Consider the following 13,287-nt stretch of genomic DNA (forward strand, 5'->3'; position numbering starts at 1 on the left):
AGCAAAAGCAGGGGAGGGGCAGAGAGAGAAGGAGACACAGAATCTGAAGCTGGCTCCAGGCTCTGAGCTGTCAGCACAGAGCCCGACGCGGGGCTCAAACAACCTGAGCCAAAGTTGGACGCTTAACCGACTAAGCCACCCAGGCGCCCCATAAATGTCCGACTCTTGATTTCAGCTGTCATGATCTCACATTTGGTGAGTTCGGGCTCTGTATTGGGCTCTACACGGACAGCATTACAGCATGAAGTCTGCTTGGGATTCTCTCTCTCCCTGCTCATGCTCTCTCTCCCTCTCTCAAAATAAATAAACTTAAAAACATATACACATATGTATGTATGTATGTGTATATACATATATAGATAGATATAGATACAGATAGATATTTTAAGTCTAAAGCAGCATTGTTATTTGGGAACAAACATTTTGACCCTTCGCATCTGCCAGAAAGAACTCCGTTTTTACAGCTCTGTGTGCAAAGGAAGAAAAGCAGTAATATGTTACCGCCTACACACATCAAAGAGACCACGAGCCTCACGCCGGTGTGTTCGCATTGAAAACAGATGCTTCTGGGCTCCCGTCTTCTCCAGCCCGTGTGCATCTTCATCATCGGTCGCCAGGTGGGAGCTGCCAAGGGCGGGGCTCCCCTGGTCTCACCTGTGGGGCGTCCCTCGCCATGCGGGGACCGACCTCCCGGGGACTAAGGGAGGTCGTCAGGGGGGAAGGAGGGAACGCAGGGGTGACCCTCCCAAAGGGTTTCTCAGCCCATGGCACCCCGACTCCCCCACACTCACCTGACCAGCAATGTAGATGGGCAGGAAGATCCAGGCCAACATCAGCACAGAGAACAAGCCCTGCCCGGGGAAAAGAGAGTCAGGACTCGGCTCCCGCCAACCTCAAGGTGCTCATCTGGATCTCCTTCTGCACCTGGAGGTAGCCAGGCCTGGCTCCGCCTCTGGTTCAGTCTGCGTACCTCACCCTCCCCGGACCATCATATTTCCACGTTTAAGTGGCAGAAGGGGACGAAGGAGGGAAGAGTGGAAATAGAAGCTTTTCCGTGACTCCTCATCCGGTGCCACCCTAAACCTCACGTCCTCCCCCTTCCTCCAGGCGTATCCCCTCCCTCGTTGAGCCAGGTTGGGCTTTGTAAGGGATCCCACCATACGGTAACGCGTGTCGTGTAGGCCGCAGGGTAGAATGAGCACTTTAAAAATATTAGTCACAGGGCGCCTGGGTGGCTCAGTAGGTTAAGTGTCCAACTCTTGCTTTCGGCTCAGGTCAGAGTTCACGGGTTCAAGACCTGCACTGGGTTCTACACTGATGGTGCAGAGTCTGCTTGGGAGTCTCTCTTTCTCTGCCCCTCCCCTGCTCTCTCTCTCTCTCTCTCTCTCTCTCTCTCTCTCTCTCTCAAAATAAATAAACTGGCTGGCTCAGTCAGTGGAGCATATGACTCTTGATCTAGGAGTTGTAAGGTCACGCCCCCTGTTGGGCATAGAGCTTATCTATAAATAAAATAAATAAATAAATAAGTAAATCGTTTGTTTCAAATAAAGTTAGTCACTATGAAGATGAAAACCACCACTAACAGTGCAAGCCCTCCTCCTCAGTGAAAATCAGATCCTTCACGAGCCCTGCTCCATAGGACAGTGCGTCCTCGCTCTTGGGCATCCGGGCAAGATAGGTCAAAGCACCACACCACAGATGTCACCTGCTTTTGTGATACACAAAAAAACCCTCTGGTCCCGGGACACCTTCTGGCTTCTGCATCCGCAGGGAAGGGATTCGGAGCCCTCTTCTCCCACACAGTGGTTTATTAGGGTCCTGACCTTACCGGCCAGCACGGAGCACACCCACACAAGCCAGAAGCCTGCGGGTCAAACTAGTTTTAGCTGGCGAGGGGTACCCTTGATGCTTCCTGCTTGTCTCCTCGTGAAGTACTGCTCCATTTTTACAAGTACGGGGCATTCACACTGTCCCCCAGGGTCACCTACTGGGCAAAGGGTGAGCTGTAGACACCCCCGGTAAGATACTTACATTCAACTCATAAGCAGTTACGGAAAGGCCTGCAGCAGCACCCGACCCTGCCAGGCCTACAAAATGCCCACTTCCAACATTGCTGGCAAACAAGGACGCACCCACCTGTAGGGAGACAGACAAGTCAGATCCTGGAGCCAAGGTCTACAGTATCTTCTCCCCACCCCCAGTTCTTCCCGTGCTCCAAAGGGACCAAGACAGAAGGAGAAATAGAGAAGGCAGGGCCATCCCTAGCCCATCTGGCATCTTCCTTTTTTTCAAATTAGAAAGACTCGTCTTCCCCAAAACTCTTACTTCCATCTATCAGTTATTGGCACAGTATGTATGCATCTTTATGATGCCTAAAATGTGAATCATACCCCATAGGGTAGTGCAGTGCACAACACGAACAACTGTATGCATCGTCCCTGGGGGAAAGGATGACAGGTATTGTGGAAGGTGCTTCATGAGGAGAATCAGGAAGCCTTTGTTATACATCCCAGTTCTGTTTCTACCTTGGCAAAGTAAATAGTTCTCCTTCTGGTAGGACATTAAGTGGCCAAGCCTATACTCAATGGCCCCAATCCCTGGTCTCAACAGATTGAACCAGACACCCCCAGTTACTTGGCCCAAAGTAGGTAAATTACATTTTCTCTCCTAAGAGTCTGGAACTGGGACACCATCTCCGTTACTAAATCCTAGCTAGTTTCTCTCACTGAGGCCTAATAGTCTCTTGATTAAACATAGAGCTTGGTCGGCGATGAAAGACTGATAAAGGCACCAAACTGTGACTTTTTCTTTTATGCAGTCAGGAGGAGTGACGTAGAAGAGGAAAGGGATGAGGTTCACACTATGCGATCTGACGTTATTTAATGCTATGTCAGTGTGAAGCTGGAAAATCTTAGAGCGACTGTTCCTCATACTTTGGGAAACACTCGAATACAAGCTCCTTGAGGGTGAAGACCAGCTTACTGATGGGTTGGACAGAGTGCCAGACATCCTCCTCGGTGAATATATATTTTTAGGGAATTTGTTGAACACATAACGCAAAGCATGTCGTTGGTACCTTTTGAGAACAGTATGGTCATTGTCTCCACACATTTCACTGATCAGGGGCTCAGATACCACTTGTCTCTCTGCACCTTAAACCCTACATCTTTTGGACTCAGTGCGAATGGGAGCGGTCCTTCCTCTTCTTAGTTCAAAGATTCCACTCTTACTTCAGGAGATTCTAAGTAAACTATTATCCCTGACCATCCATGACGTAGGCAGGCCCATAGACACCTGGGTGCACGTGTGTGTGTGTGTGTGTGTATGTGTGTGTGCACGTGCATGCTGTATTTGGCAATGCCCTGAGGTTCACTCGAAAAGAAAACACCAATTGGACTGCTGTGTTTGTTATTTGTGTTTTCAACATCCATTCCGCCTTGTCCCAGTAACGGTTTCTAGCCCCTTCCCATCTCATCGCATATGCTTGAGGACAGGTTCCAAGCTCCACCCCCCCAACCCCCCGCCCCAGTTCAGGCATTGAGTGTGTGACCCAGGCTTGAGCCAATTAGCACATCAAACTACCCTGGTCACAGTGACTGGCACAGAGGTGGGCATGGGACACAGTCAAGGATGAGATATTTTCCATGCTGTTCCATGCACTGGGACTTGAGAGGATGAGAAGTCTAGAGCAAAGTCTGCTATCTTGTTGCCATGAAGTTGACCCTGTTTGGGGAATAGCGCTCATCCAGAAGAAGAGAAATTGATACAGAGGAAAGGAAGGGAGGAAGGAAGGAAGGAAGGAAGGAAGGAAGGAAGGAAGGGAGGGAGGGAGGGAGGGAGGGAGGAAGGAAAGGTTAAAGAGAGGAAGAGAGGGAGGGATGGAAACCAGGTCCTAATGATATCACTTGAGCCCTTGCACTCAACCATACCTGAAACCAGCCTAACTGATTGAGTTGGAGCTAAGCCTTCTCTAGACTGTGACTTCACACAACGTGCAACCCGGGTCCTGAGAGACCAAAGGCTAAGACAGACCATCAGCATGTGAAGAAGTGACTTCAACTGAACCAAAGACCACTTACTGGCCACCACACCATGTCCCCTCCGGCTAGGAAGTAGCCTTTCACTGTGTCTCTTTTGGTCTTCACTGTGGACTGAAACAAAGAAGAAGGGTGGGTAACAGTCAGAGGCACCCCGAAGTGCCAAAGCCATGGAAAACTAAGTGGGAGTCCAGCAGGCCAGATCTGGACAGCAAATATAGGGTGCTTTGGACCCACGGTTTTTAAGAAGATTTTAATTTGAATGCTTTAGAGGAGACAAATTCTTCAGGTCAATACAACCCCTGCTTATGGCTCCCTTACATGTCTGAGTTTTCAACCCACGCTCATAGCTAGGATAGCTCATAAGGGGCACCATTTACTGAGTGTTAGTGCTACATAGTGTCACAGGAGCACAGCCATCAGACGCCCCTAAGCATCTCTGCGCTTTATCTCATGTTAATCCTTACAAACTCCTATGAAGTTGGTATCATGAGGCCCATCTAACAGACGAAGAAAATGAGACTCAGAAGTAAAGTCACTCTAGTGCCATTGTTTCCTGAGAGTGGAAGTGTCGGGAATTCAGGTCCAGGTCAGCCTTGGGAGCCCATGTCCTTAGCCGGCCAACAAAACCGTCTTTAGAAGGAGTGAGCTTCTAAGCACCGAAGGTGTTTGAATAGACACATTTCGGCTGCTAAGTGGCTTGTCTGATCTTGGCAAGCAGTTGCACGTCTCTGAGCCTGGGTGCGGACGCTGGTGAGGGGATTCTTACTGGATAGGACATGGCAGGAAATGGTATTTTTTCATCCCTGCAAATGACCTTGCTATAGAAAACAAAACCTGAGGCTCATTCCGGTTCATTCCTGACACAGGAAGTATTTGTTTTAAATAAAAAACTCCCGGGGCACCTTGGTGGCTCAGCAGGTTAAGTGTCCTCCAGCTCAGATCATCTCACGGTTCATGAGTTCGAGCCCCACATTGGGCTCTGTGCTGACAGCGTGGAGCCTGCTTGGGATTCTCTGTCTCTGTCTCTCTCTCTCAAAATAAATAAATAAACTTAATTTTTTTTTTTTTAAATAAAGAACTCCGTGAAAGGGATTATCTAAATCCAGGGTTCCCAAACTAGTAACACATCAGAGACTCCTGGTCCTCTTGTGAAAATACCGATTCCCAGTGCCTCCAACCTCACCCTAACTTAACCCTGACCCCAAGGCTGTCTGACATGAAAGCTCTTACTCTCAACAATGTCTCCTCCTTCTCACTATGTCCTGCTAAGAGCGGAGGGCAGGGGAGTGTGCAGAGAAAGGTCTTTGGAACGTCCAGCATTGCATCCCCTTGTTGACTTGGAGGAGGAAAAGCTAAGGGGTAGGAGTAGAAAAATGATGTATAAATAGTTGGAGCAAAGTGGGGACACCTTGGGGCTCAGCTTTCAAGTCTTTTGTACCAAATGGCCTAAAACCCAGATAGCAGTATCTTCTCTTCAGCATCCTTATCCCAAAATTACTAATGTTCTGAGCATGGAAGGAGTTCCTAGGGGCACCTGGCTGGCTCAGTCAGAGGAGGGGCATGCCATTCTTGATCTGGGGGTCACGAGTCTGAGCCCCATGCCAGGTGTGGAGATTACTTAAACAAATAAGAACTTTAAAAGAATAAAGAATTCCTAGAAATTGGTAAGTAAAAGAACAAGAACCTAATGAAAATGGGAAAAATATATGAAACCGTGCATCACAGAAAGGAATGAAGTGGTCTTTAAACATATGTAAGGGTGTCCAGCCTCATTTATTATAAGATAAATGCAATTTTTTTAGAGAGAGGGAGCGTGAGTGGGGGAGAGGGGCAGAGGGAGAGAGAATCCCAAGCAGGCTCCGTGCTGTCAGCAGAGCCCAACACAGGGCTTGAACTCTCAGACCGTAACATCATGACCTGTGCCAAAGTTCTATGCTCAACCCACGGAGCCACCCAGGCACCCCAATCCTGTGCAACTTTTAAAAAGACAAGGAAGCTTCTATGCACTGATATGAAAAGATATCCCAGAGATCATGATAGGTGAAAAACAGCGAGGTGAAAAAACAACAGTATAATAACCTACTTCCTATTTAAGAAAGAGGTAAATATACATGATAATATTTGCTCGGATTTCCATAAGGAAACTCAAATTAATGTACAAACAAGGTTACAACAGTGGTTACTTGTGAAGGGAAAGGTAGTAGTGAAATTTTCACTATGTTTTTTTTTAATGTTTATTTCTTTTCTTTCTTTTTTTTTTTTTTTTTAGTGTTTATTTATTTTGAGAGAGAGAGAGTGGGGGAAGGGCAGAGAGAAAGGGAGAGAGAGAATCCAAAGCAGGCTCCGGGCTATCAGTGCAGAATCTGACTCAGGGCTCGAACTCACAAACCTTGAGATCATGACTCCTGAGCCAAGATCAAAAGTCGAGACACTCAACCAACTGAGCCACCCAGACCCCCCTAAGTTGCTTTTATTTGAACCTTGTGACTGTATTGCCTTAAAAAAAAAAAAAAAAAAAAAGCTGGGGCACCTGGGTGGCTCATTCGGCTAAGCGTCCGACTTCAGCTCAGGTCGTGATCTCAACAGTTTGTGGGTTCAAGCCCCGTGTCGGGCTCTGTGCTGACGGCATGGAGCCTGGAGCCCACTTTGAGTTCTGTGTCTCTCCCTGTCTCTTTGTCCCTCCCCTGCCCTTGCTCACACTCTGTCTCTCTCTCTCAAAAATAAAAAACATTAAAAACATTGTTTTAAAAAGCTTGCTTTAAAAAAGAAAAAAGAATATGGGCTTCAAAGTGAAGGAGATATGGATTCTAACCCAGCTGTGCTAACTTACTAATATACAAGGAGTTTCCATTTTTGAGCCTCAGTGTCCTTATCTATAAAATGGGTACAGCAGTAGCGTCTTCTTCATAGATATCTGTGCAAATTACATGACATAGCATGAGACGAAAGTGCCTAAGACAGCACCTGACCCATGGTCAACTCTGTATTTTTACAAGTTTAAAGTTCTAATTACTTTACGACCTTGGGCGAGTTTCTACCTCTGCCTCCTCTGGCCTGGCTTACCCAAAGTCCAACAGCCAGGACGAAGAGGAAGTACAGAACCAACACCGCGATGTCACCTGGCTCCAGGCTCCTCTGGGGAAAAGCCTCCAGGGGATCGGACTCCGTGGGCTGAGGACTGCCGGAGCTGCTCTCCATGGTCCTGAGCAAACTTTCAATCCTGCGGGAAGTGCAAAAGCGGGTCAGATGTCAGCACCAGAGCTACTTCCTCACCCTCTGCGTGGCTACCTCCTTGGAGCAAGCGAAAGGACACCTGTGGAGAGATGTGTAGTGGGGACAGATCTCCCAGGAAGGCAGATCCACTCACCCATCCATCCATCCATCCATCCATTCACTCATTCATTCAGCAAACGAATGATTTGAAGTCACATCAAATCAACAGCTACTTTTTAGCAACTCAGCCACTCACTCGGCAAAATATTAAGAACAAACTGTGAATAGTACAGATACTTTCATCATCCCATCCCACTTCAGGAGCACATGACCAAGAGTGAGAGTAAAACAAGACACTGGAGTTATTTCCCATTTCTGAGGAACCTCAGAGGTGGGCAAGAGTCAAGCCAACATCTTGTCTGAGGGTCGGCGGGACATTAGTCTTGTTCCAGTGTCAGCCAGGCCCGTAAAACTGAATATATTTTGTAATATATATAGCACCTCCTACATCATTCTAAGTGTTTACAAACCTGTAAAGTGGGCACTATTGTTTTCATCCCCATTTTACAGATGGCAAAATTGAGACACAGGGAACTTGTCTAAGATTAATATGGCTCAAGTGGCAGAGACAGGACTTGAAGGCAAATAATCTTGCTCCAGAATCCATGCCTTGAACCACTGTGTCCTCGGCTGTTTCTCAGTATACTGTACTTCTGTGGGCAATTTAAGGGATTCCTACGGGGAACAGAATGTCCCCCTCAAGGATGGGCACCTTCTAATCCTCAGAACCTGTGAATATGTTAAGTTACATGGCCAAAAGACAATTGAGTTTACAAACAGAATTAAGGTTGCCTGTCAGCTCTCCTTAAAATTGGGAGATTTTCCCTGAAGTGTCTGAGTGAGATAATTGCAACCACAAAGGTCTTTAAAAGTGAAGAGAGGGGCGCCTGGGTGGCGCAGTCGGTTAAGCGTCCGACTTCAGCCAGATCACGATCTCTCGGTCCGGGAGTTCGAGCCCCGCGTCAGGCTCTGGGCTGATGGCTCAGAGCCTGGAGCCTGTTTCCGATCCTGTGTTTCCCTCTCTCTCTGCCCCTCCCCCGTTCATGCTCTGTCTCTCTCTGTCCCAAAAATAAATAAACGTTGAAAAAAAAAATTAAAAAAAAAAAAAGTGAAGAGAGAATCCGAAAAGAGAACCAGCATGAGAAGGATTTGGGCCAATGTTGCTGGCTTTGAAGATGGAGTAAAAGGGCCCACAAACCAAGGAAAGCAGGCAGCTTCTAGAAGCTGGGAACAGAAATGAATGCATTCTACCCTAGAGCATCCGAAAGGAACTCAGCCGTGCTGTCACCTTAATGTTAGCCCAGGGAGACCCATTTAGAACTGTGACTTCCAGAACTGTAAGATAATAACCCTGCATCGTTTCAAGCCACTACCTTCTGGTGATTTTTTGCAGCAATAATTGGAAACTAATAAAACTCCTAAGGGTGATTTTCAACCATAAGCGATTTGGGCATGGACTTATTCCCAGTGTGTGACTCCACTCTGGAGGTCTGGGAGTGAAAAGACTCATGATGCCCCCACGATCTACACACTGCCCCCCATCTACACACCGAGGTGTGAATAAGCATGTCACGTTTAAGGAATCGCCAGATTCTTGCCTGAGTATTAGGTAAGATTAGGAAGAGGGGACTGGGCAGTGGGGTCGATCAGATATGAAGGTGACTATCTCAGCCCTTTGATGTCATTAAAGGACTTTTATAGGGTCAGCGATTCCCAACTTCTCAGACATCAAATATAGCAAACATTTTTATAGCAAATATTTTTATAAAGATTTTTAAATCTATTTATTTTGAGAGAGACAGAGAGCAGGAGCAAGGGAGGAGCGGAGAGGGAGCAGGGGAGAGAGAATCAAAGCAGGCCCCACGATGTCTCCGTGCAGCCTGACGCGGGGGGGGGGGGGGGGGCCCGGGTCAAACTCACAAACCCAGAGATCATGGCCTGAGCCAAAACCAAGACTCAGACGTTTAACCGACTGAGTCACCCAGGCGCCCTCGCACATCACTTTTTAAAAAGTCTATACAATGCTTTAAGTCCAAAAGAAATAAAAGGAAAGCCATTTATGATAAACTGATGAATGCTTCAACATATCACCGATCTGCCGACTCCACGGGAGACCAAGAACAGTCAGATACTTGCACCCACTATGCTAAGTTTTGAACTTAAGGGAAATGAGAAAGTCGGAAGCCATTTTAGTGCAAAACCTCAGAATCAAAAGTGAATCCTCAGAGGAACAGCACCAGCATCAACAGTGTGGGGGTTGGGGTGCTGACCCTCTTGTGCAGCTGAAAATCCACGTGCGGTTTTTGACTCCCCCAAAATGTAACTACAAATAGCCTACTGTGATTTTATTTTTTTTCTTTTTTTTTTTCAATTTTTAAATTTTTTTTCCTTTTTTTTCTTTTTTAACTTTTTTTTAAATTTTTTTATTTTTGAGACAGAGAGAGACAGAGCATGAACAGGGGAGGGGCAGAGAGAGAGGGAGACACAGAATCCGAAACAGGCTCCAGGCTCTGAGCCATCAGCCCAGAGCCTGACGCGGGGCTCGAACTCACGGACCGCGAGATCGGATGCCCAACCAACTGCGCCACCCAGGCGCCCCCTACTGTGATTTTAAATGTTATGGAAAAGTCCAAGCAATACCATGCTTTTAAGACAGAGCACTGAAAAATATTTGAGACAATGCTGTGAAGATAAAAGCAGGCACATTCTTTGCTTTAAAAAATTTGGGGCGCCTGGGGGGCTCAGTTGATTAAGCGTCCGACTTTGGCTCAGGTCACAATCTTGCAGTTCGTGAGTTCGAGCCCCTCACTGGGCTCTGGGCTGACAGCTCAGAGCCTGGAGTCTGCTTCAGATTCTGTGTCTCTGGCTCTCTCTGCTCCTCCCCCACTTGTGTTCTGTCTCTCTCTCTCTCTCTCAAAAATAAATAAACATCAATCAACAAATAAACAAATATCAAAAAAATTTTAAATTAAAAACAAACCACTTGGTGTTTCATATACACTGGAGCTCTAGTCTATAAGCATGTTGTTCACCCACATGCAAGTCTGGAACATCTCGAAAGTTCATGCTGCATGGGGCAGTTCTGTGCATTTCGGGGAGTCTAGCATCTCTGGTCTCCATGCACTGAAGGCCAGTGGTACCCCCAAACGACTGCATAAGCAAAGATGCTCCCATACTTTTTCAAAGCATCTCCTGTTGGGCAGCCATGCCCCCACGGCACACCTGTGCTCTGGGTTAAGGGACAAGGGAGTTGTAGGATCCAATGGGGGTGAGGGTAGGTTGACTAGAAGCAGGAAGGTGACCGTGTAATGCCACAGACTTTAGATGAAATCTAGAGGGGCGTGCAAGAGGATGTGAGAATCAACAGTGCATGGGGCACCTGGGTGGATCAGTCAGTTAAGAGGCCGACTTCACCTCAGGTCATGATCTCGCGGTCCATGAGTTCGAGCCCCACGTCGGGCTCTGTGCTGCCAGCTCAGAGCCTGGAGCCTGTTTCAGATTCTGTGTTTCCCTCTCTCTGACCTTCCCCCGTTCATGCTGTCTCTCTCTGTCTCAAAAAAATCAATAAACGTTTAAAAAAAATTTTTTTTTTAAAAATCAGCAGTGCTTGGGGCGTCTGGGAGTTTCAGTCGGTTAAGCGGCTGACTTCACCTCAGGTCATGATCTCGCAGTCCATAAGTTCGAGCCCCGCGTCGGGCTCTGTGCTGACAGCTCAGAGCCTGGAGCCTGTTTCGGATTCTGTGTCTCCCTCTCTCTCTGACCCTCCCCTGTTCATACTCTGTCTCTCTCTGTCTCAAAAATAAATAAACGTTAAAAAAAATTAAAAAAAAAATCAGCAGTGCTTGGGGCGCCTGGGTGTTTCAGTCGGTTAAGCATCCGATTTTGGCTCAGGTCATGATCTCAAGGTTTGTGAGTTTGAGCCCCGCACTGGCCTCTGTGCGGACAGCTGGGAGCCTGGTGACTGTTTCGGATTCTGTGTCTCCCTCTCTGTCTGCCCCTCCCCTGCTCACACTCTTTCTCTCCTTCAAAAATAAACATTCCAAAAAAATTTTTTAAAAATCAATAGGGCTTGGTGATGAATCGACAGGGTAAGGATTGGGGAGTAATTTCCCGCAGACAGAACAGCCTGGTTACCTGGGCAGGCTGTTCCTTGTCCCTAGAGTACTTTCCTCATCCTCAATAACTCTTTGTTATGGGGTGGGGGAGGCTGTCCTGTGCAACATGAGATGTTTAACAACCTCTCTGGTAGCTACCCACAGGATGCCAGGAGCATCTTCTCCCAACTGTAAGAGCCACAGAAGTCCCCTGGGTGGAGAACAGGACCTTAGAGGGGACTGGATGTTCACTTAGACAAGATGCCTCAGGGGGGCGCTCTATGATCTTACGTTTCCTTCGCATGCCAAGTATGACTTTGAACTTCTTCTCCCTGGGGCTGCACCTTGCCTAGTTCTGTTGGGAGGGTGCTCACAGCTTCTCAGACCTAATCTTCCCTGGAAGGGAAGACCCAAGCAGCCATGGGTCCACCGCATTTATGGAGGGGAAAGAGGGAAGAAGAGAAGGAGGGAAAGAGGGAAGCCAGCCAGTAGTGGGCAGACCCAGCTCAGACACTTACTCTGTCCTAATACAGGAGGAAGTTGAGTAGCAGGAGCCAGGATTCCCCTCACCCAGCAGTCAATCGGCCTAGATTTCATGGCCATTGTCATCTGTGAAAGGGGGTAATATCCTGCTCCGGACCAACCTAACTGGACCAGACACCTGCAAAGTCTTTGTTCAAGAAAGTGGGAAGGGAGGCTAGTTTCTTGGGCCAGAAGAGAGGCTCATAAAAAAGGGTCTTACCAGGAGAGGCACATTTTGGAGGCTTGGAGAGGAGGGGGCTGGATGGTCCCTCAGGGTAGCTCAAGGGTGAAATCCCTATTAGGTAGGTAGGGTCAGTGCACGTGATCAGCCAAGAAGCTGTGGCTGGGAGAGGTTTAGCATCATGTCCACAGCCAGGGCTCGAACCCCGATCTGTATGGTTTCACAGCCTGTGTTTTTAAACACACCGACCTGCTGCTTCCAAATCCAGGGGCTTCGGGGAAGGTGAGGGCTTAGAGCTCAGGAAGCAGTTCAAGGCGGAGATTGATGCAGAACTGAGGAGTAGGGTGGATGGTTCTAGAACCCAGCAGGTCTGAAAGGGAGGAAGGAGGGGCAGTGGGTTGAAGGGTGAGGCGGCCCCTCCCCCAGCTGCCCCTTGCAGGCCTCTGCCCGCCAGGCACCGAGGGCGGTGGGAGCGGATAAACAACTTATTCATCACAGCTCCGGGCAGGCTGGCACAGACTCCAGGCTCTTCCTGGGTCCCAGGGAGGTGGGGGCCCTGCCAGGGGCCGGGAGGGACCGGCCCGTGGGTGTGGCAGGATTAGGAGCGGGGATCAGAGAAGCTGTGAACCCCAGTGCTGCTGGTTCACCCACATGCTCACAGGCTCAATGAGCCCCTTCTGAGCAAAATCTGTGAGCACTGTGGATTGAAGGCATGGAGATCACTTCTCATCTGGTCAGCCTGTGAGGCACACACCAGTCCCCTTTACAGGTGGGAGATGGAGGCATGAAGAGGGAAAAGTGAGCTGGGCTCGAGTCTTCGCCACTTGCTTCTAGGTCACAGTAAATGCCCAGCGGTAGGATTCGAACCCAGGTCCTCAGCTGAAGGAACTTGCATTATCCGATACTGGCTGTTCTGTCGTTATTTCCTCCCTCCCGCCCGTCTTGCCTGTCTGCTCCCCTCCTCCTTCCCTCCCGCCTTTTCTGTTCTTTTCCACAAGCATTTATTAGGCACCAGCTGTGTGCCAGGGTCTGTGCTAGGCACAAAGTAGTGAGTGGGGCAGACATGGCCCCTGCAGCTCTGTACGTGAGAGCCCTGTGCCCTTGCGCTGTTCTAGACGGGGCCAAGCTGGGGGTGGGGTACGGGTTCACCTCCTGGGAGGGACCCTCTCTGTATGGG

General features: G+C 48.5%; 1 protein-coding gene across 2 annotated transcripts in view; it reads right to left on the reverse strand.

Annotated features, from left to right (window-relative positions):
• SLC5A11 (solute carrier family 5 member 11) overlaps positions 1-13,287 on the reverse strand; it is a 48,119-nt gene that overhangs the window by 31,056 nt on the left and 3,776 nt on the right. The window contains exons 2-6 of one of the 2 annotated variants that reach the window (XM_040458730.1): positions 12,360-12,480; positions 7,104-7,353; positions 4,080-4,151; positions 2,032-2,136; positions 792-851 (exon numbers count right to left, since the gene is read on the reverse strand). In XM_040458730.1, coding sequence (XP_040314664.1) covers positions 792-851; positions 2,032-2,136; positions 4,080-4,151; positions 7,104-7,238 — 372 coding nt within the window. In that variant the 5' untranslated portion in view covers positions 7,239-7,353; positions 12,360-12,480. The remainder of the gene's footprint in view (positions 1-791; positions 852-2,031; positions 2,137-4,079; positions 4,152-7,103; positions 7,354-12,359; positions 12,481-13,287) is intronic. The other variant, XM_040458729.1, reaches the window with a different exon arrangement.

Source organism: Herpailurus yagouaroundi, unplaced genomic scaffold (genome assembly GCF_014898765.1).
Source record: "Herpailurus yagouaroundi ecotype Mexico unplaced genomic scaffold, PumYag 222, whole genome shotgun sequence".
Taxonomy (NCBI): domain Eukaryota; kingdom Metazoa; phylum Chordata; class Mammalia; order Carnivora; family Felidae; genus Herpailurus; species Herpailurus yagouaroundi.